General features: G+C 41.6%; 1 protein-coding gene across 8 annotated transcripts in view; it reads left to right on the forward strand.

Moving 5' to 3' along the window:
• TNRC6B (trinucleotide repeat containing adaptor 6B) overlaps positions 1–13,441 on the forward strand; it is a 291,806-nt gene extending 278,365 nt beyond the window's left edge. For all 8 annotated transcript variants that reach the window (XM_032139790.2, XM_032139793.2, XM_058431283.1 and 5 more), the window contains one exon: positions 138–13,441. In XM_032139790.2, coding sequence (XP_031995681.1) covers positions 138–525 — 388 coding nt within the window. In that variant the 3' untranslated portion in view covers positions 526–13,441. The remainder of the gene's footprint in view (positions 1–137) is intronic.
• Positions 13,442–13,679: the final 238 nt, after the last annotated feature.

Below are 13,679 nucleotides of genomic sequence, written 5' to 3' on the forward strand. Positions count from 1 at the left end.
TCTAAAAAGCATTCATGGATATGGCAGCTTCTAGTCAGAGGACTGCACATTGAATGTCAAGGACTGGGCAGTCACTCCCTCTGTGTGCTTTAGGATTTTCCTGAGATCCATAGCTCTCTTTCCCTCCCTTCTTCCAGGTGTGTGTTGGGAAACACTACCATCCTTGCTGAGTTTGCCACTGATGATGAAGTCAGCCGCTTTCTGGCACAAGCTCAGCCCCCTACACCTGCAGCAACCCCGAGTGCACCAGCTGCGGGGTGGCAGTCGCTGGAGACCGGCCAGAACCAGTCAGATCCCGTGGGACCTGCTCTGAATCTTTTTGGTGGGTCCACTGGGCTCGGGCAGTGGAGCAGCAGCGCTGGTGGCAGCAGCGGGGCCGATCTTGCTGGCGCTTCGTTGTGGGGGCCCCCAAACTATTCTTCTAGCTTATGGGGAGTCCCAACGGTGGAAGATCCCCATAGGATGGGCAGCCCTGCTCCTTTACTACCTGGTGACCTTCTGGGAGGAGGGTCGGATTCAATCTGAACTTAGAACTTTCAACTCTGACCTCGTGACCTTTTTTGGAACAGCAGCAGCACTAACTTGACCTTTTCGTTTTTTTTTTCAACTTGCAATAAATACATTTTTAAAAGGAAAAAAGAAAACGGAGAGAAAAAAAGGTGGGTCATTGACAGACTGTCTGAGCACATAGTTGCCTCCCTTATAACTTCAGTTTTTTCGTTTGGAATATGAATCCAAAAAGAGAACATATCACTCTTGAAATACTTGAATCATGAACGCCAACCTAGAAAGACAATGTGAAGCAAGTACACATACCATTTAAATTTAAACACAAAAAAATTAAAAAAATTAGTTTCTAGTTTTTCACTTTTTTCATGTTATATGGAAGTTGTTGCTAAGAAACATATATACTGAAAAAAAATAGCTTTTTAACTTTGTTTGCACTGGGTGTGTTTCCGTCCTTAGGTCTACCATGTTTGGGAGGGAGGGAAATTCAAAAGAATTGTTGGGGGAGGGGGGAGGGAAGACTTGACGGAGCCTCACTTTAAAAACAAAAACACAAAAAACCTAAAAAAAAAAAAAAGGAAAAAATTTGTGATTGGCTGGTTGATAAATACCAGTGTGTTCTGGCACATGTAACTGCCCAGGCATGCTCGTTCTGGTGTGTGTGTGCACGTGTGTTCATGTGCATTCGCGTGCATCCTTCTCTGTCTCTGTGTGTGTGCCTGTGTTCTTCCCTTCTCCCCTTGCCCCACCCTGACTTCTCAGAAAGCTGCATCGCTGACAGTCCGCAGGCTGGCTGGCCGGCCCATCTGCTTTTTATTTTATTTTTTTAACTATGAGAACACACAGGCCCGGAGAGCCACTGCTACTAAAGCAACTCCATTGGGCTGCATTAAGATGAACAGAGTGCTTTTTAATGATGAAAGCAGGGAGCTCCTTTCCATTTGCAACTTAGCCTGAATATGGGGTTTCTCTGGCTGTTCTTTTGACCTAGCAGTAGAGTGGAGCACTGCCAAGTCCAAAAAACTAGAGCAGGAGGTACCTCTTGGAGCAGCTGTGTGTTTATTTCTGTTTTTTTTTTTTTTTTTTTTTTAAGTGAATGGCCACCAGGCACATCTGAGTATCTGTTAAATTTCACGCAGGCCTTTTCGTTGGTTTGAAATGGGAATGGAAGATAGCTTTTGATTATGTGATATCTCAAAAACAGAAAAACTTTGTTCCCTCTTTCCTTATGATCAGATTTGAGAAATTCTTCAAAAAATTAGGTGAAGTTGAGTTATATATTTTTATTGGTTGGTTCTCTTTTTCATTTTATGAAAACAGAAAATAAGTGGTGAGCAGCCTCCTGAAAGCATCTGCAGCTACTCCCTCTGCTCCTTTCTCGCCGAGCGTTACCTGTGCCAGGCCACGGCGCGTTACAGCACCAGGCCATCACTGACAGAAACGTTTACTTAACGAATGTTCTTAAACCAGTGTGTACTTCAAGCGTTTCCTTTCGTTTCTCTGTGTTGTGTCTTTCCTGTGTATGTGGTTTTGCTTAGGCAGGTATAACTTAGCAAAGACTTTTAAGTATTGCACCTTTTTTTGGTTTTTGACCTCTTCCCCCGACCTTGTAATTTTGCTTTTTTTATTTCGGTATTTAAATACTTTTTTTTTTTTTTTAAGCATCAATGTAGTAGTACTCTGGGCCGAACAGGGGGCAACGTTTAATCTACAGTTATCACCAACATGTATGTACTTATGTTCGAATCAAAATGTATCAAACTGCTTATTGTGAAGAGAATTATAGCAGACCTGAAGGGGGCGAAAAACCAGATAGGGTGGGGGATGGATGCCGGTGATGTGCTAGCACTTGTGTGGACATCCCAGTCTGCATTATACTGTTTAACATAAAGTGCCGACATTTTGTACCAGCAAATACCTGCCCATTCCAACCCTTGGTGGGAGCAGACCTCTACTGTCCTCTGTAACTTGCTGCTATTGAGGACAAGGGAGTTTTTCTTTCTTTAGCGTCTTCAGTGAAGGATACAATACAACAATGCCTAATGTATTTGACTTTTAGCTTGTGTCTGTGTGTAGGTGGGTGGGTGGGTGTGTATAGGAAAAGCCTAAAACAAGTTATTTGCGTTTCAGTGGTTTCGTGAGACAAAGAATGGGAAATTCTGTAGCCCTTCTGGCTTACCCTGTTGATTATAAACCTAGCCTCAAAAGAGATTGACAGGCATGACTCAAGTGAGTGTTCACATATACAAGCCTACATGAGCCCTCTGTGGGTAGGTGGTCACACTTGGCATCTGCAGCATTGACTTGGCCCCGCTGGGTGCCTTGAGCATGCCCTCTTCCTGCTCTCCAATTTGAATCACCACCGTGCCCCTTCCACTGCTGTTCCCCATACAAAAGCTCTCCTTCCAGCAGCCCCCACTGACTGCTCTCTGTGTGGAGCAAAGTGCTGTCGTGCGGTGACCGCCAGGTGAAGAGCAGCTTGTATTCAGACATCTAGAGAAGGCTAAATCTTAGTGTCCCTGGGCCAGGAGCATATCCCAAGGCTCCTGTGAGCCAGTGGTGACCCTGTCCACTGCCGCTCTTGGTTCACTGCTGTGTCCTGCCCCACCCTCCTCTCCTCCCGCCTGTTGGTTCCTTGACCTGCACTATGGGTTAGTTGAGTTCCTTATGATACTACGGTGAAAGCCGGGTGCTAGAGCCCCTCTTGTTTACAAGACATAATGAGGGATTTGAAATATGTAAAAATAAACATGAGAAGCTAAAATGTTCTTCCATCATAAGCTTAAAGGGAAAAAAACTAAAAACTTAAAAAAAAAAAAGACCAAAAAGTGCGTATATATATACATATAAATATATATTTTAGATGAAGACTAACTCTGGGAGCATTTAACAGTGTTTTTTGTTTCTGTTTTTAACATTTGTTTTCCTGCTTTAAAATTTGCAAGCATTCTCAGGAATTCTAGGGTAGGAAGCCAGTTTTTTGAAGATGGTTTATTTAACCATATCTTATCCTAGAGAGATGGCTGTTTCTTTCCTGTTAATAGACTTTTACAAGTTCCTGAAACTTCAGAAAGTTTAAACAATTTTTACTTAAAAAAATGTAAAAAGTCTCCAAACATTATTGTCATACTGGGGATCACACATTTTAAAACACATAGAAATATTTTTTAAAAATTATCAATTTAGCAGCAACAGGTAAATTCATTATCTTAAAAATATGGGAGAAGGATTAAGCTTTGTAAGAGCTCGATCATGGATTCTTTTGAAATTGTGTGTAGTTTAATGGGAGAGTGTTTGGTGTATATAGATGAGAATGCCATCACTTTGTTCCTTTCCATTTGAGACTGAACTGCAATCTCCCCTAGTAATTTTTATTTTTTTAAAGGAACCCTTCTCCCTGTCCCCACAACCCCAGCAACGAAAGAAAGGAAGGAAGGAAGAAACAACAGCTTAAAAAAAAAGTAATCTGTAAAATAGTACAGTTGGATTGCTGAGAATCTATGTAAAGAGTTAGGAAATATAGGTTAATAATTTTTGGAACAAATTTTAAATATAGGCATTACTAGAGGAAAATTATCTATGGACTGTCCTATTAATGAAGAATGTCTGTCTTACCTCCATTTGTTTTGGGAGGAGGAGAAAATATAGAAGAATCTAATAAGGAACAAGTGATTTTACTTTTTTAGCTCCCAGCTACTGTTGTGCTCGTTTTAATTGCTGTTTTGAAGATCTGCTGCTTAATTATCCCCATCCCTTAGCTGGAGATGTGGAGTGTTTCCTTTCAGTTTTTGGTGATGTTGACTTCTTTTGTATTCCCTCCTGGGGCCAGGGGTCAGAATTCCCAAGCAAGACCACAGCTTCTTTTAAACATTAAGCTTCCCAGTGGGAAAGAAACTCCAGCTCCACAGGTAAAGGGAGTGGGTGGGGTTGCTGCCTGCAATTTCTCTAAAACCGCTTTAGTGCCTTCGTACATACACCCAGACATCCTGAGCAAGGGGGACGCACATGTGTGTGCGTGTGGTCCAGTCACTCCACAGATGTAAGATACTCGCCCATAGAGGAAACTGGAGTGGTTCCGGACAGGCCCCAAAGGCAGTGGGCTGAATTTAAAATAAATAAACAAACGTCAAGCAAGTTAATATGCTTATGTCTCAATAATGTAGAATGCCACGTTCCTTCTTGTGTCGTGTGCCCTCCATTACTGTGCATTGACTCCTCCAGGTGTGTAATTGTGACAACTGCAGTGATTTGGAAAGTCTCTTTGTGTTGGGCCAATAGAAAGGGGTTCCTGTTGTTCTGCTCTTGTCCTTTGTCTCCTCCCCTTTTCCCCTAGACCTCCCCCTTCTTTTTGTCAACTTGCTGGGAGCTTTGCTTTATTGGTTGGCAGTGACCTAAGAACAGGATATGGTGAGGATGTCGTGGAAGAGAAGAGCTCTTTCCGTGGTATTCTTCGGCAAGAGCCATGTCTACTACGAGGTTAGGTGACTTCAGTATACTTATAAAATTCAGTGAGAGTGCCTTCTTCTCTTCTACCACACTCTGGCATAGATACAGGCTTGCTGGTCACCTCTCATTACATAGATTTATTGTAAAAAACATTTTGATTGTGTTAGTTTGAGATTTCCCTTTTTTTTTTTTTTTTCCTAGTTACTTCTTTTTAAAACACTTGATTACTAGTGGCTTAGAGGTGTGTACATCTCTTGAACATCACAAACTTGGTTTCTACCTACCATACGAGTGGCCAAAAGAAAAGAAGCAGAAGCACTAATAGGGAAAGGGGTGTCTCACACCAGACAGAGGACCTCTGCTGTCAATTAGATCCAGTGCCGTGACCTAACTTTAAGTGTTTAAAAGAGTTCAGATCTCTGAGACACTGTGAAGAAATGGATGGCTCATGTAACATCTCTGATCCCTCAGTCCCCAACCCTGGACATGTTTCATTTACAACATTCATAGGAGTTAACTTAGCAGTGTTGCAAGTTAAGGTTCCAAACCAAATTATTTAATCAGTGTCCCCCCAATAAATCATTTATCCATTTATTGCCAGTTAGTTTTATTTATAGCAACTTGATTTTCTATGAGTATGGCTCCTGTTCTAAGAATTTTCCCACCTCTTCTGACATGAATGTAGCATAAGTTAGCAATCGGTTCTTCCAAACTCCTGTGGGTTGAATATGGTATATAAGGTATGCAAGAGGAAAAAAGAAAGGAAAAGATAAAACTCCCACCTGAGAATTTGGAAACACCTTTATTAATATATCTCGCAGAAACTAGAAGCTCATGGGCTGTTAACCTTTTGCAACTATTCACTCATTCTTACCACTTTTTTTTTGGAGGGGGGTGTGATTTTTGTAAGATTAACAGCCAGATTCCATTTCGACCTCAGATGCTGTATACTTTTTAATTTCATTTTTTATATTCTGCCATCTTGACTCTTCTCTAAAACAGAATGAAAATGTCTGCATGTGGAGCAAAATGCTTAATGCCAAGCCTGTTTTTCCCTGCAGAGTAAATAGGATGTTTTCAGCAGACTTGGCTGTAATAGCCATCTCTAAGATTAGGGAACAATTGAGTCTTTATGTAGAAAAGATCCCTTTTTTCCCCATCCTCAGAGTTAAAATTCAACATTTAAAGCTTTATAGGTTATTGTTTTAGATTTGAGATTTTTATTTTTAAGTGTCTATAAGATCTTTAGGAGTGAGATAAATTTTTAGCTGGTTTAAAAAAAATCAAACTTTCCTCTGCAGTGTTTTTGCCAAGTTTTGTCACACTTCATGTGTATGCATTAACTACACTTCTTAGTGTTACTGCAAAAAAACAAAAAACAAACAAAAAAAAAGCCTTGTTCTTTAATTGTGTTTTTCCTCCTGTGAGTGGACAACTAAAGCCACGTGATAATGCGGATGAAAATATTCTAGTCTGTGTGTATACAATGAATTGTCAGTCTTCAGACCTCATGGTCATTAAGAAAATAGGGAACTCACAAACCCTGCTGCACACCACATTTACTTTTTTTTATTATTATTATTTTTTATTTTTTATTTTTGAGACGGAGTCTCGCTGTGTTGCCCCGGCTGGATGGAGTGCAGTGGCGCAGTCTCAGCTCACTGCAACCTCTGCCTCCCGGGTTCATGCCATTCTCCTGCCTCAGCCTCCCTTAGTAGCTGGAACTACAGGCGCCCGCCACCACGCCCAGCTAATTTTTTGTATTTTTAGTAGAGACGGGGTTTCACCGTGTTCGCCAGGATGGTCTCAATCTCGTGACCTCGTGATCCACCCGCCTCGGCCTCCCAAAGTGCTGGGATTACAGGCATGAGTCACCGTGCCCGGCCCCACATTTACTTCTTTTTCTGCAAGTACAGGGAGTCCATACAGTCAAGAAACACACAGATACACATAATGCTGTTGAGGACATCGTCATTCTGTAAGAAAACAGAATATTATCTAGATTTCCAGAGTTTTTGCAGACCCTGTGATAACAGTCTGTGGGTTTGTGGCCAGTGCCAAAGGTGTGTGTATTTTCAGAAATGGTCCCTATTTGTCAGTGATAGTGTTTTTTTTTTTTTTTTCTTAATCTTAAATTTGACAAAGTGGGTGGTAATATCACATTCTTTAGATGTGAAATAATTATCAGCTCCAAGAATCTGTGAACATAGTAATAACAATAAAAATTCAACATCGACCCTCCCTAACCTGCTCACCATACCTCCCCACCCCATGCCTCTGAAGAAAGAGGCCATGAACATCTACGGAGTGGTAAAGAGGGACACTGGTCAGGGAGTGGAGAGCTACTCCTCCAGCAGCTCAGCACCCACACTGCCCTCATGCGTGTGGTCACCGGGACTAGATCCCGAGTGATTGTGGCATACCCCTAATATTTGAGTAGTTTTTAAGCTGTCAGTCTCATCATAACCACCTACCGCCACCCAAAAAAGTAACGAACAAAAAAGTACTGGTAGTTACAGTAACTACCAGCGTTTGCCTCACCGAATTTAAATCGTTCCCTTTTCAGTTAGCTATATGCCTGAATTTGTTTTTAACAAGAAACTGTACATGGCCAGGAAAAATGGTACTACCTTGGTCAAAGGGTCTTTGCAAAAAGCTCAGTCTTCAGTTCTTCACTGTGACCAATGCTTGTTTTGTTCATGGGAGGGGAAAGATCAGATAAATAGGCAAGAAGTATTCTGTTTTAAATAAAGAATAAATAGTGTCCATTTAAAGCACTTTGTGCCTCAACTTCATTTTTAAACTATAAATCACTGCTTTGGAAACAAATTCCCAATTATAATTGACCCATTTCTAGCTAATATCAACAAGTTGGGATGGTTTGGTTTTTTTTTTTTTTTTTTTTTTCCAGAAAGGGAAATTCCTCTTTACTGCTCACAGTAAGCTGCAAAAGAAAGTTGTCAAGGTGGCTTATGATGCTGTTGTAGCAGAGCTGTGAAAGGAAGTGCTTTGCTTTCTCTCCCGCCCTCCGGAATCTGGCGTTCCTTCCCCTTAGGCTACTGAAAGGTGTGTACAACTCCCAGAGGGGTGGCTGTAAAAGTTGACTGGAGGCAAAGTGGAGTGGCCTTATTGCCAGGACTAGCCCTACAGAAGAGCTTTACAGAGAGGAGGACAGTATATCCTATGTGTGTTCGCCAAAAATGGGAAAGGTGGGTATTTATGCAAAACAAAATAAAAACCTTCGGAACCATTTAAGAAGTTACATACCTTTTAAAGGTAGTATAGTTTCTCACCAAGTGATGCATTTTAGCATGACATTTCTTGCCAGAAATTTTGGGATAAGTTAGAATAAATGTGTTTAAAACATCATCCACCCCCCTTTTTAAATTTTGTCTAAGGAATTACTTAAGTATAGTATTTCTGAATGTGCCTTTGTGAGTACAGAGACCGTCTGTTCTAGGAAGAGGCTATCTGTTGGATACAAACAAAAAGACGGTCAGCTTAAGTCTTTAGAGAAGTCAAAGTTCCTCCTGGAAGTCCCAGGAGCAGCTGTTGAGATTTCATCAGCATCAATATTGCACAGTGTAGAGTTGAGTGGAAGAGATTCTGGGACCTGGGAGAGGAGACAGGGGAAGGTACCCAGGCGACGCAGACCCACATTAGTCCAAGAGCGCAGGTTTACACATCTGCATTCCCTAGTTTTCTCTGTCTGTATGTTTGTGCTCATGTGGCTGTGGCTGTTGTGTTTTTTGTTTTTCTGTAAGCACTGGAGAATTGGAATATGGTGATATTTGTGACACATTCATGCATGTAAACAAGGCATTTTCCAGCTTCTGCCGTGTGCAGAGCGGGCAGCACACTTTTACCCTTTGAGTCTGTGTCCTGAGGCGGCCATTACGTTCCCACATGGGCGTCACATCACATTGCTGTTGATGCAAACAGGGTATTACACACAAGGAAAAGGGGTTTTGAAGGTTAAGATTGAAGTGTTTGAGAAAGAAAAGAGAAAAATCTGAAATCATATTTTATTTCTTCAGAGCTGTTATAGTTGAACACAGAAATCTGCAGTGTCTTTATTTGTTTTTATGTTTTAAACAATTTCACCTCTTCTCCCCACTCCTATCTTCTAAAGAAATATCAAGCAAATGCTAAGGGCCATTTCCATGATTCCTCAGAGCTCCCCCAAAGAGGAAAACAGTCCCTCCCGCTCGATTCCTTCAGCTTCATTCAGGAAGACACAGGGAGGAGAGATGCTGCTTCTGCGCTTTGCTCTCATTCCTCTCTCATGGCCTTGAAATGTATTATTATGCAAATGTGAATTTTGATACTGAATTTAAGAAGAGGTTTTTGGATTTTTTTTTTTTTTAAAGTCCCACATGTGGTCATCGTCGCTTCTTTATGTTGTAAGGTGAATTGTAACTATGCATTCTGCAAAGGGGGTGGGGAAGAGAGGGCAGAAAGGGGAAGGGAGTAGCTTTGCATCCTTGTTCTCCAGTTTCTGTGTCCATGGTGTCCCCGTGTCCTGGAGGGGAAGGGGAGTAGTGAGAGATGAATGTGGTAAGGTCAGCACAGTGAGATAGAGACCTCTGAGTCCTCTCGCCACTGTTGCTGGCAGGTCTGATGGCCAGGTAAATTCCAGGGGGACTGCAGTTCCTGTCAACCAATGTGGTTCAGGATTCTTGATCCTAGCCGTGCAGTGTTAATCCAGTGCAGCAATGGAACTCCACAGGCTCCAGTGTTCTCTGGAAAAAGTACTCATCCTTTCCTGAATTCAGAGCCCTTCAAGCTCAGGAAACCACGCCTCACTTGTGCTGATCTGAAAGTTAATCTTTAGGTCAATTTTGAAAAACTCCGCCTCCTCTCTCCTTTTTAATATTTCTTTCTTCCTTTTTAATCATGTTTAAGTGAACTTACTCTTAGTTATAAGGAACTGTCCTGCTTTGTGGGGAAGAGGGCTGTTGCTTGTCAGGCAAAAAAGTTTTCTCTTCCCTACCCACCATCCCTCTCTCTGCTTCCCTTGCATTTGGCAGGCTGTATGAAGCCAATGAGCTGCGAGGTGTTTTGACAGGGGAGGTCTGCATGTAGCCTCTTCTTTGTCCTAACAATTCCTTTGTTGATCTTGCCTGTGATAAATCATAGCGCCTGCATTGCTCTGGTCTAGGCATTATTTGCAACACACAGTATCCTAAACGAGAGATTGTTCTGCCTATATTCAGTGTTTTCCATGCAGCAATTCTTGTTGACGTTCACAGTACTGTAACGAGTAACAGACTTGATCACAGTCTCCTCGTGCCCATGCAGGGCTGCACAGGCACGATCTTATCAGGGTTCCAATCTGTTAGATTGCCTTTAAACAAAGAAAACAACAACAAAATAAAATCCTGACGTTTCAGCTGTCTCACACAAAATAATACCTCGAGGTACATTTCCCCCTGCAATGTAAACCCTTAACTCCTCTCTCCTTTCTGACATCAGTGGATTATCCTTTTTAAAATATGAACATGTAAATAGCAGGATAACTTTAAAAAACATTTTCTTTGCTGTGAAAGTAACCCTAAAATATGTTTTCTTCTTTTGTTTTTTTTTTTGGTTTTTGTTTTTAAGCCATCAGAAGTTTCAGATCTTACTCTTTCATGTTTAAGAAGAAAAGAGCAGAGCAGGTCCGGGGAGCGGGTTTGCATTTGTGGTGGAGGGGTGTTATCTCCATTGCCTCCCACACAGTGACAGCAGACCAGTATGTAAACCCTGTCTTGGCTGGGTGCGGTGGCTCACACCTGTAATCCCAGCACTTTGGGAGGCTGAGGAGGGCAGATCACCCGAGGTCAGGAGTTTAAGACCAACCTGGCCAACATGGTGAAACCCCGTCTCTACTAAAAAATTAGCTGGACGCAGTGGCGCGCTCCTGTGGTCCCAGTTGCTCGGGAGGCTAAGGCAGGAGAATTGCTTGAACCCGGGAGACGGAGGTTGTAGTGAGCCGAGATTGCACCACTGCACTCCAGTGTGGGCAACAGAGTGAGACTTCGACTCAAAAAATAAAAATAAAAAACACACACACAAAAAAACCCTGTCTTAAATAGCTGCCATCTCTTCCAGCAATCTAGTGCCAGGGTAAGAAGTGTCTGAATTTCTCTCTTCCAGAAGACCCATCCCCTGCAGGGACTCCAGAATGTTCTCCACACAATACCTGGAGCTCTCAACATTGCTTGGTTCAGACACATACATACACACCCCTTGAGTAACTCAGTATCATTTTGTAGTTCACAAAAGTATGTAGTCCCTGGCATATTGGTTTGCGCTGTAGGATCCATAGCCTTGTCACTTTGTTATGCTCTGGAAATGTACTGATTTCTTACTTGGGAGGAAACTTGTGTAAGGAGATGTGCAAACCACCCTGAAAGCCATGTGCATCCTCAGCTCTTCCATTACCCCCTCCATGAGCTCGAAGTGACATTAAGTAGAGGGAAATGCTTTTAACAAATGCTGCTCATGTGGATCTGTCAGCTATTGCTTGCCTAGATTTGGGCACCCGTGTAGCAGGGTTGGAATGGATCATTTTGAATTGCTTCTTTGCAGACACCCCCTTCGCCCCCATCTTTAAGATAAACCCTTTACTAGTCAAGAAGCCCTTTTCGGTTGGATCTCACTGATCTTGTATAGTGACGACTTCCTTTGAAGGAAGAAGCTTGATTATAAGTGCATGCATATTATCCACCCACCTTCTGATTTGAGCACTGTTGACCTTGGAATTTTATTTATTTTGTTTATCTGGAGGCCCTTTTTCTATCAGTCTCTGATCCCTCATGGGTTCTGCCTGCCCTTATATCTCTTGTACAATGCTCCCAAAGGGCTTTGCTGATCTCTGCACTTCTTTCCTGGGACACTCCCCCCACCACCCCCCTTTGCACACACCAGTGACCAAAGTGTATGCAGTGATCTCACAGAAGACATCAAAAATGGTGCATGCACCGTGAATGTGCTCACAGAGACACGTGCACAAGATTCTGCACCCTTGGCCTTAATCTCAGTATGACTTAAGGTGCAGGAACATTTTTAACAGGTTTTAAAAAAACAAAAAAACCCTTCTGGGAGGAAAAAAATAAAAAGCAGATACAACAGCTCAACTGTTCCCGCTCCTAACTCTCCACTATGTGCTTATAACGTCACATTCTATGCCCACCCCGCCACCCACCTCATCCCTGTTTTGCGTAACCAAAAAACAGACAACAAAAGCAACCTGAGGAGAGGTTTCTGGACTATTTTATCTGTCTCCATTTAGATGGAGATATAAATGCTGCTTTGGGTTCCATAATCCTAGGGGGCTATGTTTACATAGTAAAATATATCCTACCAAATCAGGAAACAGTGAATAATGGGAGTCACTTCACAGAGACGCAGGAGGACCTGGGGGGCATAGCAGAGGATAGGTAGAGAAGTACCATTTTAATTATTTGTGACTTGTGGCTTCCTTCCTCCTCTCCTCGTCTCTCCACGTCTCTCTCTGCCCCCTTTAGACAGAAGGTGCAGAAAAGGGCATCAAAAAGAGGCTGGATTTTTTAAAAGGCAGCTTTCCAACTTTGCACACAAACAGGTAACAGGAAGGTACAGCAAAAATCCTCTCATCTGAAACACTGTCAGCAGAAACAAAACCTGTAAAAATGACTAATCAGCTGCACATATTGATGCTCTCTGCAAGTTACCTTTAAGTGTTGTGTTTTTTTTTTTCTTATACTTGAAGTTGCTTTTACGATATTATTTTGGTGGCTTTCTTTTCTCTCTTTGATGGGCAATAGAGAAAGTAGATAATGGGATTTAAGGACGCCTGGGGGAGAAAAGGGAGGATGTGGCATTGTCTTTTTTTTTTTTTTTTTTAACATAGAGGTTTAATCAAACTCCCATATGTTGAAATTGCTCCTCATATTACTGGTTTTACATGGACACAGAAACTAGGCACTTTAGAGGTGCACTTGCATGGCAGGCTGGGCCCCCTTTTCTATATTTTATTTTCCTTTTTAGTATAGTGGTACTTAAAATCACTGGTTCACTTAAAAAAAACAAACAATAAAATGTTAAACTCTACTAATGTACAAATAAGCTGAAAAGTTGCATTTTATGTGTATTTTTTGCCATAGCAGGTACTGTATTTCTCATGCTGGATTTCAAAAAAAAAAAAATATATCAAAAACAAACAAAAAAAACTAAAGGGTGGTGTTTTATTGGATTGTGACAGGTTGAGTAATAAGGAATTAAGTCGTCGTCATTTCATTAAAACTGGGAGATGATGTAATGCATATATAAGAGTTTTCTGAAGGGTTTTTTTGGGCTTTTAAACAGCTTATTTTTGTTTTTGTTTAGTTTTTTTATTTTATTTTATTTTGGAAAGATATGATTGTATTATGTGCAACTCAGTTGCTTACATTATAACTACAAAATATTTTTGGGTTCCTGGAAAAAAAAAAAAAGACTAATAAATGTGTTTGGCTGCTAAGCATTTACTATTGTGGTTTCCTGTTTTTTTCTGCCAGTTTAATTTGCTCATTTGTTGAATGTTTATATATTTTTTCTTATTCTTCTCTCCCTGCTCCACATGTAAAAGCTGTCAGAAATTCAACATTTGAATTTGGGCCGCAACTTTGTCTACCTTGTCTTGTCATGTTTTTGTTAGGGTTGTTGGGTTGGCTGGTTGGTTTGTGCTGCTCACCGCCTGCCCCATTGCTGAACATGGTCTG

Source organism: Hylobates moloch, unplaced genomic scaffold, assembly GCF_009828535.3.
Source record: "Hylobates moloch isolate HMO894 unplaced genomic scaffold, HMol_V3 SCAFFOLD_19, whole genome shotgun sequence".
Classification (NCBI taxonomy): Eukaryota; Metazoa; Chordata; class Mammalia; order Primates; family Hylobatidae; genus Hylobates; species Hylobates moloch.